The 15,311-nt window shown below is 37.5% G+C and overlaps 1 protein-coding gene across 1 annotated transcript in view; it reads right to left on the reverse strand.

Annotated features, from left to right (window-relative positions):
- The window catches only part of dnah7 (dynein, axonemal, heavy chain 7), an 82,528-nt gene that overhangs the window by 24,323 nt on the left and 42,894 nt on the right, over positions 1–15,311 (reverse strand). Inside the window, exons 36-45 of the mRNA XM_082174894.1 lie at positions 14,429–14,626; positions 11,176–11,331; positions 10,669–10,837; positions 7,863–7,989; positions 7,566–7,785; positions 6,617–7,489; positions 5,895–6,124; positions 5,437–5,767; positions 3,159–3,505; positions 2,586–2,766 (exon numbers count right to left, since the gene is read on the reverse strand). Of these exons, the coding sequence (XP_082031020.1) occupies positions 2,586–2,766; positions 3,159–3,505; positions 5,437–5,767; positions 5,895–6,124; positions 6,617–7,489; positions 7,566–7,785; positions 7,863–7,989; positions 10,669–10,837; positions 11,176–11,331; positions 14,429–14,626 (2,832 nt within the window). The remainder of the gene's footprint in view (positions 1–2,585; positions 2,767–3,158; positions 3,506–5,436; positions 5,768–5,894; positions 6,125–6,616; positions 7,490–7,565; positions 7,786–7,862; positions 7,990–10,668; positions 10,838–11,175; positions 11,332–14,428; positions 14,627–15,311) is intronic.

Consider the following 15,311-nt stretch of genomic DNA (forward strand, 5'->3'; position numbering starts at 1 on the left):
TCTTTCCAACTCATATCCCAAAGTGTGAAAACAGTTTAACCCTCTGGGGTCCTTCGTTTAACAGTCACACTTGGGACCTTCGGGTCCAAATGGACCCGGAGGGCGGGATTCATATATATAAAAAAAATAAAAAAAAATTTTTTTTTTACTTGTTTTTTATAATATTTTTTCTTTTCTTTTTTGGTGTTTTGAGATAATTTTATGATTTATAATTAATATTTATGCAATAATTATGACCCATTTTTTCCCATTGAATATAATAGAATTTTTTTATATATATATAATTTTTTTATTTTTTTTATTAAAGCTGTATTTCATTTTAGAGTCAAGCCTAGGCCTCATGAAAGCAATTTTTGAAATGAGATGGGTGCCACCAGGTGGACACACTGAGCATTTTTATCACGCAATAGCACATTTTTACCACTAGTGGATTTACAGCTCTCTGTAGAAAGGCTTGCGAATTCTAGTGATTTTTGCACATATTTGCCCATTTTTTTTGAGGTTGTTGATTTAAAAATATAATAACAGATTCTCAAAGACTATTTTTGTCTTTTTTTTTGTTTGTTTGGTTGGTTTAAATGGTAATTTGAAGTTCCAATTTTACTTTATAATACAATCAAACCTGAACATTGCATTAGAAAGAGAACAAATGGAAAGCATTTTGTTACCCAATGTTTAATTTTAACTTAATTCTAACTTAATAAAAATGCAATTCTTTTTGCAAATGCAAATATTTTTATTAATCTTTCACAATAAACATTTTGAATTCAATGAACAGTATTCAATGAACAGTAACTGAAAATTCAATGAACAAATTCAATGAAGAGTAACTGGTAACATCAAATAATGATCAAAAAACTAAAATAACAGTAAAAGTATAATTATTATCAAACAATGGAAAATAGAAAAATTAAAAAAAGTGTTTTAAATATCATAACTATATATTTAAATTATTTGCATACTATTTACATAGGCTATTCTATCATTTCACACATTTCCTAAAATTAGCTTTCATTTGTGTGTGTATTTGTGTGTGTGTGTTCTAGTGTGTGTGTGTGTGTGTGTGTGTGTCTGTTTTGCACTCTTGATGTTTTAGAGATTCACCCCTTCACTGTTGAGTCCTTTTTTTCTGCATCCTGGCTGATTTGTAGATTGTATGCACAAAAAAAATCTGTGTTTTCATATTTTTGACAATTTCCCATTCATTTCCTATGGGGGTCATTTTGACCAAAGAGCAGAAGTGTGACGACCACTTAGCATGCTTGGATCATGACCTCAATATTTTTGTGTGTTCACATACCTAATACCATAAAAGTCACCTAGTTTCGTAACAGTCCGATGAAGCTGTGATTTTTAAAAATTCAAAACAGATTTTTGTAATCTGAATTTATTAGTGTGTATGTGTATAAAAGTGTGTTTGTGTGTGTGTGTTTGTGGATGTGTCTGTTTTGCACTCTTGATGTTTTATAGATTCACCCCTTTACTGTTGTGTGCTTTTTTTCTGGATCGTGGCTGATTTGTAGATTGTACGCACAAAAAAACTCTGCATTTTCACATTTTTGCCAATTTCCCATTCATTTCCTATGGCGGGTCCATTTGGACCCGAAGGTCCTGAGTGTGACTATTTTTTTTACAACCACTTAGACTATTCAAATCCTGTCCCCATTTTTTGGGGGTGTTCATATACCATGTACCAACAAAGTCACCAAATCTCGGACCATTCCGATGAAGCTATGATTTTTTACATTTTTTTATTTAAGTGCTTCGGGTCCATTTGGACCCGAAGGACCCCAGAGGGTTAAAAGAGGCCGTTCCAGTGGAGCTTCAGGTACAGCATAACAGGTTTTCCTCAGTGCATTCAAGTGCCTTGATTCTGGCCATGCTTGAGAGAGCATGGCATAAACAATTTCTACCCTCCAATAGGGAAAATAGACAACCTGAATTACAAACATGGAGAGAAGGGGGGGAAAAAGAAGAAGGAACATGAAAGGAAGTGAAATAGGGCAGAAAACGGCAGCAGGGCCTTGGTGATGCTTGGTTTACCCAAACGCGCTAAACTGACAGGCAGTCTCCACAGACAAATGAGAACAGTGCATGTGCGTGTGTGTGTGTGTGTGTGTGTGTGTGTGTGTGTGTGTGTGTGTGTGTGTGTGTGTGTGTGTGTGTGTGTGTGTGTGTGTGTGTGTGTGTGTGTGTGTGTGTGTGTGTGTGTGTGTGTGTGCGTGTGTGCGTGTATGCCCCTGTGTGTTTTTGTGTGGGTTTAGAAACAAAGGCTTCACTCATACAACTTCAAAGTTCGAACATAAAAATGATCTGAAGGAAAGTAAACAAAGAAGAAAAGGAAAACATTCCCTCAACTCCTCTTGATGTAAAAACACAAACTAAATTCCTAAATAAACAAACTTCCTGCAAGGAGCGGACATTTTCAACAGGGTTGGGCTGCACTGGAGGAGAGGTTACAAAGAATGTCAGAAAAATAGTTGAACATTGTGTAATACACAAAGGTTCAGGAACAGTAACAAACCGTTTGTTGATTGTGAGAACCTTGCGTAGCCTCTTTTTTGTGACTACTGTCCTCTGCCTACCTGATTCTCAAGGTCAGCCTTTTTGTTCTTATTGGCTTCCAGGGTCTCCTGTAGTTTGGCCAGTTTGTCCTGGACCTCCTTCAAAGCAGCCTGTTTCTTTTGGAGGCTCTCCATGGCCACCTTAAGCTTCTCTTCTGCATGTTTCAACTTCTCTTTCTTTGGGGCCACGACCTTTGCTACTCTGTGAAAGGGAAAAGAAAAAAGTTTCTTGACAAAAAATATTATATATATAATGAAATATAAAATAAAAATTTCTTGGAGACCCACATAAAATCCAGTTTATTGTTCATGTCTTGAATTATGAATTAAGGTCTGGTCACGTTTACAATTATTTAGCGAATGTTTTGATGATGTAATTCAATTATTTCAATAGGAATCCTTGTGATCAGGAATTTTTAATATTTTGCAACATGTTTGTAGCCAATTCTCTGCATTGATGAACAAAAAGCTGCATTGTTTGAAAGTGACTTTTCACTATCATTCATCACTACACTATTGACAATAAACAATGGACATTTATTGCCTGCAAAGTTCGGCTAATGTGACCGCACCTTTAGTTTAGCTATAACTCACTTATCATAGGAGTCCATGGCACAAACCCATTTACAGAGCCCCTCTGCAGCAGCGGAGGCCGTGCGGATCTTCTCCGGAACAAAGTCTGGGTTGGTGATGTATTTGTTGCGGATGACGCTCATATAGTTGACTGGAATATTGTCTTTATTGTACTCGTGAAGGCTCTGGAGAAACTTCATATCTCCTAGCAGTTTCTTCGCTGGGCCCCAGAAGTCCTCCACCTTCTTGCCAGAGCCTGAGGGGTCTGGGACACGGTCTGGTTTTATGCCTTTCAGGATGCAGATGGCTTCCATCACCAACTTGACACCAGCTGGGGGATTCTTCATGGCTTTAACCACAGTTATATCCTACAAAGGGTGGTAGAGATTGATTCATTGAAAATCGATGGTACGCAATAGTTTAAAAAGTACATATTAAAGGAGTCATGACATGACGAGAAATCAAATTTGCCTTGATCTTTTGACATATAAGAGGTCTTTTTACTATCAAAACATCCTGCAAGTTTCATAGTTTAAAACCTCCTCATTATAAACAAAGCATTTATTTTTAATAAAACAAATGGATGGTTTATTTTAATGCCGTCCTGGATCTCGTTGAAGGATTATATGTTTGTTTGGAGCATTTTGTTTCATCAGCGAGGCACAGTGTAATGGAGAGTTCGCAAAGAAACTTGTTGAAAGATGAAGCAGCCAACAGTATTGAATCTGACAGCATCTGCATCACAACCCGTAAGTAAAGTTTTTCATAATGCTATATATGATGGTTTTATGGTTTAATGTTTTGGGCGATGATACTCATATAATGAGTTTATATGTTATACTATTCAGGGAAAAAATCTCGTAACAATGAGAACCTTTCTCATAATAATGACCCCTTGTGACCCCATAAAAAAACCTACACCCAAATGTATTTAAAATAAATTTATTTCATACTAAGTATACTACAAAAACTATTAACATATTTACTGACATATTGCTTGAGACTTACTGATATAAATAATTAAACTTTATTTGGAGTACTTCTTTATTGCACAATGCACATTTCTTAATATTAAGCCTTAAAATGTGTTTAATACCTCTATTAGTAAGGATAGTATGATAACTGTATAATATCAGTCTTTAAATGCAAGAAATGTAAAGTGTACATAAAGTTTACTTGCAATACGCTCTATGCACGAACACTGCTGACGTATTTCCGGTAGAATCTCAGCCAGCGTCTTTACTTCCGCATAGCGCGTTCTATAGCGAAGTGTACTAGCGGCAAAACTTTCATAAAATTCATTTTCTCAGAAACGGGGACAACGATTTTAGAAACCAATTCGCTAGTCGGATTTTGCATGATATGAGAGAATACTCACCCTCAAAGTTGTCGATGTAGCTCGAAATATATAATTTAAAGCCCTTCTCTTTCTTATTCTTAGGTGTGACAGCTAACTGCCTCACAATACTGTTAACATCATTCACGTTAACGGCTGGAAGTTCTTGCAAACAGCGAGTGTAATTTACCATTATCTCCACCGAATGCAAAAACGGCTTCTGACGCAGCACCGGATGTAACTGGGCGGGCTGAGACAAAACGCGGAAGCAATCGTGCATAGAGCCAATAGTTCCACTTTAGCACAGTCAAATATACTTAAGTATAGCTTTAGTTGAACTTCAGCACTATTTCCGGATAACTAAAGTGCAAATTTAGCAGACTTAAAGTACACCAATTTAGTATACTAAAAGTACAATTGCAGGGTATTTATATTAGTACATAAATATATAAATGTATTTGTAGTATACTTAGCATAAAATAAATGTATTTCAAATACATTTTAGTATATTTATTTTTCACTAGGGTCTAATTTTTTCGTAATAATGACTTAGTTTCTCATAATAATGAGAAACTTTCTTGTAATATTGAGAAACATTCTCGTAATCATTACTTCTATGCATGCCCAAAGCAGCGGAGCACACGTTAGCGACATCCGCTGGTCAAAGCCGTGTAAAATGCAAGAATACAGCAAGCATGGCACGTTCTGCAAAAGTCAAGTCAACTATTTATTTGGCGCTTTATACAATACTGATTGTACAACTACAGCACACCTACATGTCCAAGTCTGTTAAAGAACGCTTCATCTGGAAAGCTGGGTCAGTTCACACAGAATGTGCTTTTGGATTCCACTGCGCTACTTTTCCATAGTTTTTCTATGCAAACATGCGCTAGGCTAGAATACAATTTGTATGCAACATGAACATAAAGTAAGAATAATTATTCAATTACAGTTTCCTCCAACCTGCTGTGTGAGTGTGTTCAAAGCAGCCAATGCGGATTCCAGAATGGGCACAGCAACCGCCAGATCGGCATCACATTCATCTTTAATAGCCTTGGCAGCCATCGCCTGCTCATTAGCTTCTGCTTCATCCACACGGACCACTTTCTCTGTCTTGGATACCTCCACAGACTCTCGCTCGATGACCACCATCATCTCTTCCACCTCTTTACTGGCCACACGCAGCTGAGGCTGAAGGGCCTCCAGCTCTACCTGCATTGTGCACACCTGAGTGGCGGCCGATTCCAGCTTCTGGAGACCAACCTCATAACGACTCTTCAGCTTCATGACCTCACTGTAACAACAGATACCATCAATGTGAATGAAATGTGAAAATGTGCCAAAATGTGACACAACCTAATTATTAAAACCTAATCAGTCAATGATTCTAATGTAAAGCCTCTCAGACCAGAATGACTTACGATCTTTTGCGCTGGAGTAAGTGCTTAAACATAGATATGAGCTCCAAATAGGAAGTTGGTGTGACATAGTTGTAGCGTTGCAGCTCTGAAAGAAAACTTGCAGAGAGATTTATGGTGGATGTGTGGAAGCTCTTGCACATGCTAATACAGCCTTCACGAGTAGTGTCCGTCATTTCAACATCTTCCAGGAAACGAGACGCCACAGCCTGCAGTGCATCTGCTGGCCAGCTCTTTTGGAACATAAGGATTCATTACACTTTTATCACATATCGCAGATTTGATCTCAAATTTGATGAAGTTTGCACACAGCATTAATTCTGTTACTTTCCTGTTTAAATCTGTTAAGATGCTTTGAAACAATTTCAGTAGACCTTTATTTTACAGTCATGTTCCGCATGTACTGTACATACTATGTACTTATTATAGTAAATACAGTAACTGGGTAATAACTAGGTAATAACCCTGAACCTACCCCTAAATCTAACCTTAACCCATTTAGTTACCTTAGTAACTAAATACACAGTACTATCTTACATAATTAAGAAAGATATGAAGCGCTATAAAAATAAAGGTGACTTTACATATTTAAATATATAAGAAATAAATAAAATTACTCTTTTTTAAAATATGAATATGTATAAAAATTAAAATATGTATAAAAACTAAAAGAGTAAATCAATTACACTAAAATAACACTTTACATTCTTTACATTGACACCAACCTGAAACCAGTCAATAGTGCAGCAGTTAATGAGAGCCGGGAAACGTCTCAGGCGGCTTCTGAAGGTGTCACCAATAGGACTCATGGCCAGTACCACGTGCAACTGGCTGCGACAGCGCTCCAAAAACATGTTAAAAAGAGACAGTGGGCTGCCGTCCGTCTGCTTATCACGTTCACGCTGACGGTCCAAGACACGCATGCGCTCACAAATCTCCTGCTTCTCATCTACGGCAAAGAGATTGGGAACCTCACCAGTGTTTAACAAGTTACTCACATCCTCCAAAAATGACTCCAACTTAATCTGGGTGTCAGTGAAAAGGAAGACTCCATGAGTTTCCCCAGATGTCGATTTTTGCATGATGAGTTTGAGGTCATCACGCCACTCTGCAACCCCATAACTCTTCGAGATCTCCACCTGGAAGAGTTCGGCTTCAGCCATATGGGCGGCCAAGCGCGTCAACGACTGACGGCCGCTCCCTCCGACTCCCACTAAAAGAGCATGACCACGGGGCTGTTTGAGAATTCGGGAGATGCGACAAACGTGTTCGATGGCAAACCGGAAAAGTACAAGATTCATGGGAGCCTTGCTTATATTGTTGTACTCTTCAAGATGGGTCTCCACCACCTGACGGAGCTTCTCGGGGTTACCCACCTCCCGGTAGTTGCGGTCCTCACCCTTGGGGTCGTGAAAATCACAGAACATGAGGCTCCGAAGGTCATCTTCGGTTACAAGCCCATCTGCATCACTGTCCAAATGCTTGAAGAGCTGATGGAAGTCTTCTTTCAGATGAGACTTAGAAACTTCCTGCAGGAAGCCCACCATCCATGCACAATCAGACGGATGAACTAAGCGGTCATAATACACCCTCAGAACCTGCATGAGAGGATATTTCAACATCAGTTTAGCTTTCTTACTATGATATGGCCTATAAAACTGTGTTTGCAGTTACCTCATGCACCCATAAGCGTTTGATGGCCATAGGGTCGTCTGCAGTCTCCGGCCGTGATAAGCAGATCCCCTGGATGACGCGTGAAAAATCTCGAAGGTTGAAGAGATAGTGGGACTTGGTTGGGGTTGGCAGGAGGTTTTTAGTGGCCTCCTGGTACACAGATATGGTGGCATTGATGATCTGAGAGGTGACGCTGGCAAACAGTTTGGGAAATGGAAATCTGAAAGCAGGTAAAAACAGGAAATGTATTAAAAAATGTATTTATTTATTACTCACATTGGTATGAAGCACCATTACCTTATAGTTAAGTGCCAGTCCAGAATTTTTGAGAAGATAGTGAACATGGTTTTGTCATCAAATTCATTAATGGTCACAGTGTTGAAGTGGCGCAAAAAGCGAGGAGTCACAGGGTTCCTACCTCCACCTGCACATGACAATGGACATGTCAAATAATTTAAAGCAGACCAGTATACACTGTTCAAAACATTAGACTTGTGGCTTCCTTTGCTGCAATCTTAAAGTTGCATGCAAGTACTATTGGCCTCCTAAAGTTTGAAAGATTTGTTTTACTGTGACTTAGTTGCCATTTCTAATTTTCATTTAATATATATTTTATTTTATTTCTGCCAGGGTTTCCGTTGTCCGGTAATTGCCGGACATTGGCCGGAAAAAAAATGAAATGTCCGACAAAATTAAATCTCTCCGGTCAAATTGTCCGATTAAAATGACCCAATAATCCCGCCCCCCTAACACAATCTGAATTTGAGAATAAGCCTAAAATGTATAAAACAAAAATACACCGACCTTTGGCTATGTTATAAAGGAACAGGCTCTACCGTTTGAAAGTTATTAAACAACATCGCATGCTGCATTTCAAATAAAGCGCACGCCTAAAACGGCTGTAATATAGACCTAAACAACGAACGAATGAGTGAGACGTTTCAAATATGGCCAGGCCCAGGCAGACTAGCCGTAAAAGCTTTTTTCAGAGGCCAGACATTTAGAATCTGATTCACGATGGTGAATCAGGAACGCCTGAAGCCTCAGATGTCCAGACAGCTCCACCACCACCGGAGAAAAAGCAGAATCGGATCAAGACGAAGCAGCGAAGTCGCCTTGCGGAGAACATTAGGCAACCCTTCAAATTGCGCAAATTGAAATTGTGAATTAAAAATACGCACAATGGAAACACGTTAATTTCGCAAAAACTCCCGTTTATCGCAAGAACGTTTTTATGCTCGCATGAGGTGGTTTTTCAGGCAATTCGAAAAAGGAATATTTCGCAAAGCTGCAATGTAAACAGTTTTTGCGCATTTGCAGTCACCTGACTTAGAAGACGCGGTTTGTTTGAGGTCCATGTATAGCTACGCAAATAATAATAATTTTATATTATTTTATTATATTATAACATTTAATAAGCTATATTTAGAAGACGCTTTTATGCAAAAAAGGAACAAAGCTGAGTGTGGAGCGCGCACTGCATGGCACGGAGGACAACTTAAAATACTCTATCATTTCTGGTCATACAGAAAATAATAATACATTATTCTCAACTACTTTTATTTGTGTAAACTCACAATAACAAGAAAACGTTGTGCTTTTGTAAAATAAAACAAAACAATCAGACGCACTTTCATGATCTCCATAAACTGGAGCGTGAGAACTGAAACAAAATATAGTCTAAAGCTTGAAATGTCCACTTTAAAACGAACAAATTCGAATCGAAAGCTAATACCTTCTGATTATGTACCTAATCCGTATGAAAGGTGCATTTCTCTCTAAAAGCGCATCTGCTTAACAGCGGAGATGGAGATGTGATTTTAGCCGACACTTAAACAATATAATATTAATGGCTCTTCTCATTCAGAACTGCGGGAAAAACATCAATTCCAGGTTCTAATCTGGCCTTTGAAAACCAGTAAAATCGACATGTTTTCCATATTAATTTGTGAATATTTTAAATGTTTAATAAAGGGGCAAAAAGTCATAAACAAAAATCAGAAAATGCGTCGGTATTTACTTTTTTGCGCAGCAGTTTGTGTAGCAAGTTCAAATAAAAATTTTGGTGTTCAATTTTGCGTTTTAAAAATACAACAACCGTTCATTTTTCGTTTTTCAATTACGGGTTAAAAAAGGAAAAACGAATGGACAAAAGTAGCCTACATGGATCGTTTGGACAGAATACGAGACAGTTCTTTATTAAATTCATAAAAGAAACAATAATTAGCCTATAGGAATACTGGATTCTAAATCTCAAATAAATGCCACAATCAAAACCTCGGAGCAGAAATGAGGGCGAAACACCCAGAAACTCCTTATGTGTCGTTCGCTGTAGGCTACAAGGGTCTTTCCCTGCCATTAATGCTTGGATAACATGCCACGTCTCCTTCCATTAATCATAATAATAATGTCTAATGCGGTGGCTGTGATATTATATAAACCAACGTCTGTTGCCGTGATTTTTTAAATGACTTATCGTGAGAGAAAAAAGGACGTTTAGTCGCATATAACATCGGTTAATGGAAACGCCGTCATTTCGCAATAGTTTTTTTATTGATATTTAGATAATAGCGCAAAACATTTGCGCAAATCTGTAATGGAAATGCGGCTATTTACACCGCGAGATATTCAGATATTTTATGTTGGGAAGGGGGATTGGTTTGTTAAACTATGAATGTGAAACCATAGTAAAAACAATTGGCGTTGATTGACGCCAATCGGACGTTCATGTTTTTTTTCCGTCTATTTGAAAGTTAGGCTAATAAACATGTTGCATTCTATACGGCCTGATTATGTAATTTTTTTAAGTTACATAGCCTGCCTCCAGTTTTCCTCAACTTGACTAATTAAGAGGCAATATTTGACCGGCATATCATCAACATGTCCGGAAAACGAAATCTCTGCCGGTCACTTTGACCGGCACCATTTTTTTCTAGCGGAAACTCTGATTTCTGCTTTATTTCCATTGCTGAAAACTATTTTGAATAGCTTTTGCTTTAGTTTTAGTTAACAATAACAACCCTGCTGAACACTGCTCTTTGAACTGCATTTGCCTTGAATAAAAACGGTATTAGCATACAGTTTATAAGTGACATGAACTCACCAGGCGGACCCATGGCACACATGATTTGGATGTCCACTAAGCTGATCATGGAGCAGTCCTTCATGTCATACCAGTTCCGATGGTCGAGCCACTGTCGTAAGAGCTCCACTGGAGGCTGGGCTCCATAGGTCTCTCTTGCTGGCATGTTCACATCATCCACAAACACCACCTGATCAAAGTAATCAAAAGGCAAATTAAAGTAAAAAATAACAAAAAAATGACAGGACTAAAATGTTTTTAACACTAATGTCAATGTCATTTTGAATGTTGGAAGATAATGTGCCATTTTAAATACAGGTGAACTTGTTTTTCAGGGGAACATGCTCATTTAATTTAGATTTTAATTTTCAGGCAATTAAGAACTAGTTTTCAAGTTACAGTCAGACTTTTAGTCACAAACTAAAGTCATAAATATTTTTTAAAGAATTGCTCAGTAAAAATTGAATAAGATTTAATCATATCCTCTCCAGTGAAAAAAAGGGTTATACAAAGATGCTTAAAGTATACCATTTTCTTTCCCAGGGGAGGACCAAACACTCCTTTCCTTCTCTTATCAAGTTTAGACATAATAATGTTTTGGGTCTGCGCTGCTGTTGTTTGGGCTGAGAAGTTGATCAACAGAGGACTGTACACATCCTTCTCCAGACGATTCAGCAAAAAGTCCTGTGGGGGATTTAGAGACACTTAATTAGCTCTAGTTAGCACAGATGTTGCATGCACGTTTTCATGAACACTTTCATCCTGTGTTAGAAGTGATAATAATAACAGTCTTTCTATTCTTAGCCTGTCACTACCATTATAAAAGATGCTGTAAGGAAATCAGTCTAGGAAATGATTTTATATAACTTTCGCGCCTGACATAATTATGCTTGTGTCTTATATAATAACTTAAAACAAGCTAAAAAAAAAAAAAAGCAATATGGATCTCTTTGAATCCCAATAAATTCAACAGTTAACCTAAAGGATGAAAATCAACAACATGCACAACCAACATAAAAGCTCTTATTATGGATCAGCCATGTGTCAACTAATTCATGTAAATCTATGCACATTTCAGAGAGCTCATTCGTTTTAGCTTGAGGAGAACGTGAGTTGCTCCACTTGTGCATGACACATACAATCTCTTTCATTCCTTGCAACTCTGCGAAAGAGCAATGTGGCAGAGTGTGAAAAATGATGATTTAATATTCATGTGCTAAATGAGGGTGATGAAGTCATTGGCACCTGCAGGCATTTCACACTCACAACATGGAGACTTTTAGAGTCTTTCACATTTTTGCCAAAGATTCATGAGGGGAAATTGTGGGGGGAAAAAGAAAGAAAGAGGAGAAGAGGAAAGAGGAAGCAGAGACATGAAGTGAGTGGGTAAGTGAGTATAAAGAATGAATAATCCTATCAATTTTACTGAAATAACTGGTGATTCAGATTATATTGATGTCTTAAACAAACATTACTCATTACTCAAACATATGATGTCTAAATTGATCCCACAGGTGTATTTAAACAAAATCAGAATGATGCAAGTAACAGATGAGGCTGTTTGGCAGATGGATCTTCAGTCGAGTCACTTTCTAAACGTACCACCGACCAAAATATGAGTGTGGAAAGAGGTTGAGATACATGTATAGTGGGCCACAGTTGGTCTGAAACCATTGATTCATCCATAACAATCTGATGACATGTCTCCCTTAGTGTGCAGATGTACAAAATCAAGTAAGATGTTTTATGCTCAGCTGTGGGTAGAGACCGGTTTGCTGTGCACCTAATTCTTTTTTCTTTTCCTTTTTGAGCAGAGGCACCAGTGGAAGTCCTGACTCACTTGGTGTCATAGGTGAGATTATACAAGACCAAAAGACAAAAGACACCTTTATGTAAGTTTATAAACGGATAGTTCCGGTCCTTGATTCTGATTGGCTGTTCGAAGCCGTTGTAAATTACTCTCAACAAACATACACCTGTGACCGCATTACATTAGCATTACTGCGTAGCTGCCATTTGTGATTCTTTGTTGCTGCCGGTTGCTGCATGTGTTGGTTGGCAACCTATTTGGAACTACATTGCTTGGCAGAGGAATAAATGTGTTATAACGTTATATTTTTTGTAGCTGGTGTTTATTTTATGAATTTTTATGAATACATTTTGTGAATAAAATAAATATTAAAATGAATATTTTTATGGAATAACCGTTTTATAAAAGCAGTAAGCCCCCTGAAGCTATGTTTTACAGTGAATTTAGAACAGCTAAGGGGCGTTGTTAGGCACGAAGCGGAGCGGAGCTTCAAGGAGCTTATTGCTTTAGTAAGACTTGTTAGTACAGAGGGACAGTTTCAGTCAGTGGGCAGGGGACAAGAGTTCAAATGCTGACTAAATATATCATACTTTTAAGTACACTTATTTTATGTTCCCAAAAAGTCTCAAGCAGCAAGTCTCAGTTTCGAGTGGCAGGACTGTGGGAAGATGATGACAGAATATTCTGTTTAAAGCAAATTATCTGTTGAAGGTGAGACTCAATTCAACAAATGTTATAGTTGAATAATGTTATATAAAGTATATTACCAAACACACAAAATATTCTTAATTAGGAACTGCCAATTGAATGTGTTAATTTAGTACAATTAAATATAAAAACAAATGTGTTAAAATATTAACATACAGTATTAAAGGTGAAATAAAGCACAATATAAAACACGATAAATGTAACCATTTAAAAGAGAAAAATATGTTTTATCATCACTTTTGTAGCAAGGGCGCCGCCATCTTTGAGTACTACAACCTGTGACGTCACAGAGTTGGTTGGCTCCATAATGAATATTATTAATGTTTAGATTCTGGTCTTTGATTTGTCCATTTAGTTGCTGTAATCGTTACTATTAATAGATAAACTCATAATATCTGTCGGCAAGTAAAATAGGTGAACAAAAATAATTCAGGCCTCAAGCAGTGAAGTTGGTTAAAAAACTTTATTGCATGGAATGCAAATGGATCAAAAAAGATGATGGCAATGAAGATGACGGAATTGAGGATAACATTCTGAGATTATTCATCGTATGGAGTACTGATTGGTAAATGTGGAGTCATGGTAAGAAATATTTATTTAGCGATTTGCATTAGCTTTTAACCATCTCTGCATGTTGTGGAATGACAAACGGGTAATTAAAATTATTGTGGTTCATTTTCATTTCTGACAGTAATTTTTGCAACATATTCTATATCCAAGTAAAACTATGGAAATTTTGAGGCAGTGGGACTTCTGTCTGAATGTGTTTTAGGAAGTGAAGCAGTACTGTTCTCCGTTTCAGCAGCAGTTTATGAAAATGGACTCTTTTGCCATTTGCTTTAACACTGTAAAACTCATTTTTAAATCCAGAAGCAATGCAATAGTGACCCTCCCTTTTGTCTTCTGATGCGCTGTGGCTTTCCCGTTTCCATCTTTGACTATCTTTATCTTTCACTATCTGTCCTCCACTGTTGTATCTGTTGAACTCAGGCAAGACAACCAACCCTGTGACGTCACAGGCTGTAGTACTGCAAAATGGCGGCGCCCCTGCTACAAAAGCTATAGCAAAAAATCTTTTTGTCTTTTAAATGGTTACATTTATCGTGTTTGTTATATAATTTTTTAATAGACTGGAAATCCATTTACTAAATAATGTTAACTTGACTGACTGCTTCATTTCCACTGTAATTGATTGACAATCCTACTCTAAATATAGTGGGAGACTGGTATTCATTGTGGTAAAAACTGCGCTGAAACACTCACTAGAATGTAGACGCTCTTGCCAGTCCCCGTGGGGCCAACAAAGACGGTGGGCTTCTGATGAGTGATGAGCAGCTTCATTAGAGCAGTGTAGCGTATAGTGTTCTCCGTAGGCACAATTATTTCGTTGAACTGCACATCTTTGGGGATAGGGGGGAAATCCTTCAGCTCCTCAGTCCACAACTCCCATCTGCCTGGACCCTGTTAGAGTATCATTGCTAATGTAAACCATTTTTATGAAAGACAATTTCAATAAATATTCTTGTTAGCTTTTTGGTTTGGAGTTTTGTTTTTCTGTCCTTCAATGCTGTCTGAAACTACAGTGCGTATTAATGCCGCAGTGTTTCCAATTCCACCATCATGGCACCCTTAAAAATGTAATGATGCACTCTTTGTAGAAGCCTTATATACACTTCATGTTCCTGTCTGTTCAGAAAAAAAGGCTTTTATCTACAGCAGAAAAATGTAAGCAATGGATAATCCATTTCTTCTCTAATAAATGACATTTTCAGCATTTAATGAGGCATGAAATTGGCAAATTAGTCCAGGTTATGCCTGAAGTTTTATTACACAGAGATAAAGCTTGTGATTTCTAAGAAATAACAAGACAGATTAGCTCATTCGGGATGAGGAGAGTGTGCTTCCTGAGCAGAGAGTGGATTTTCTTATTAGTATTTCAGGATGAAAAAGAGAAATAATCAAATCCACATGCCTCAAGTTCCAGAAATTAAGAGGTTGGTTTTACACTTTGTATGTATTCTAAATATTGATCAAGCCAAGATGGCATTTTTAATACCAAATCAGGCTGAATATTAGAATTGCACAAATGCTTTCTAGAAAGCTAGATTGAGATACATCTCTGAGAAGGAATAAGAAGCTGCAGGAA

The sequence above is a fragment of the Leuciscus leuciscus genome, assembly GCF_965113295.1.
Source record: "Leuciscus leuciscus genome assembly, chromosome: 7".
NCBI classification, from domain to species: domain Eukaryota; kingdom Metazoa; phylum Chordata; class Actinopteri; order Cypriniformes; family Leuciscidae; genus Leuciscus; species Leuciscus leuciscus.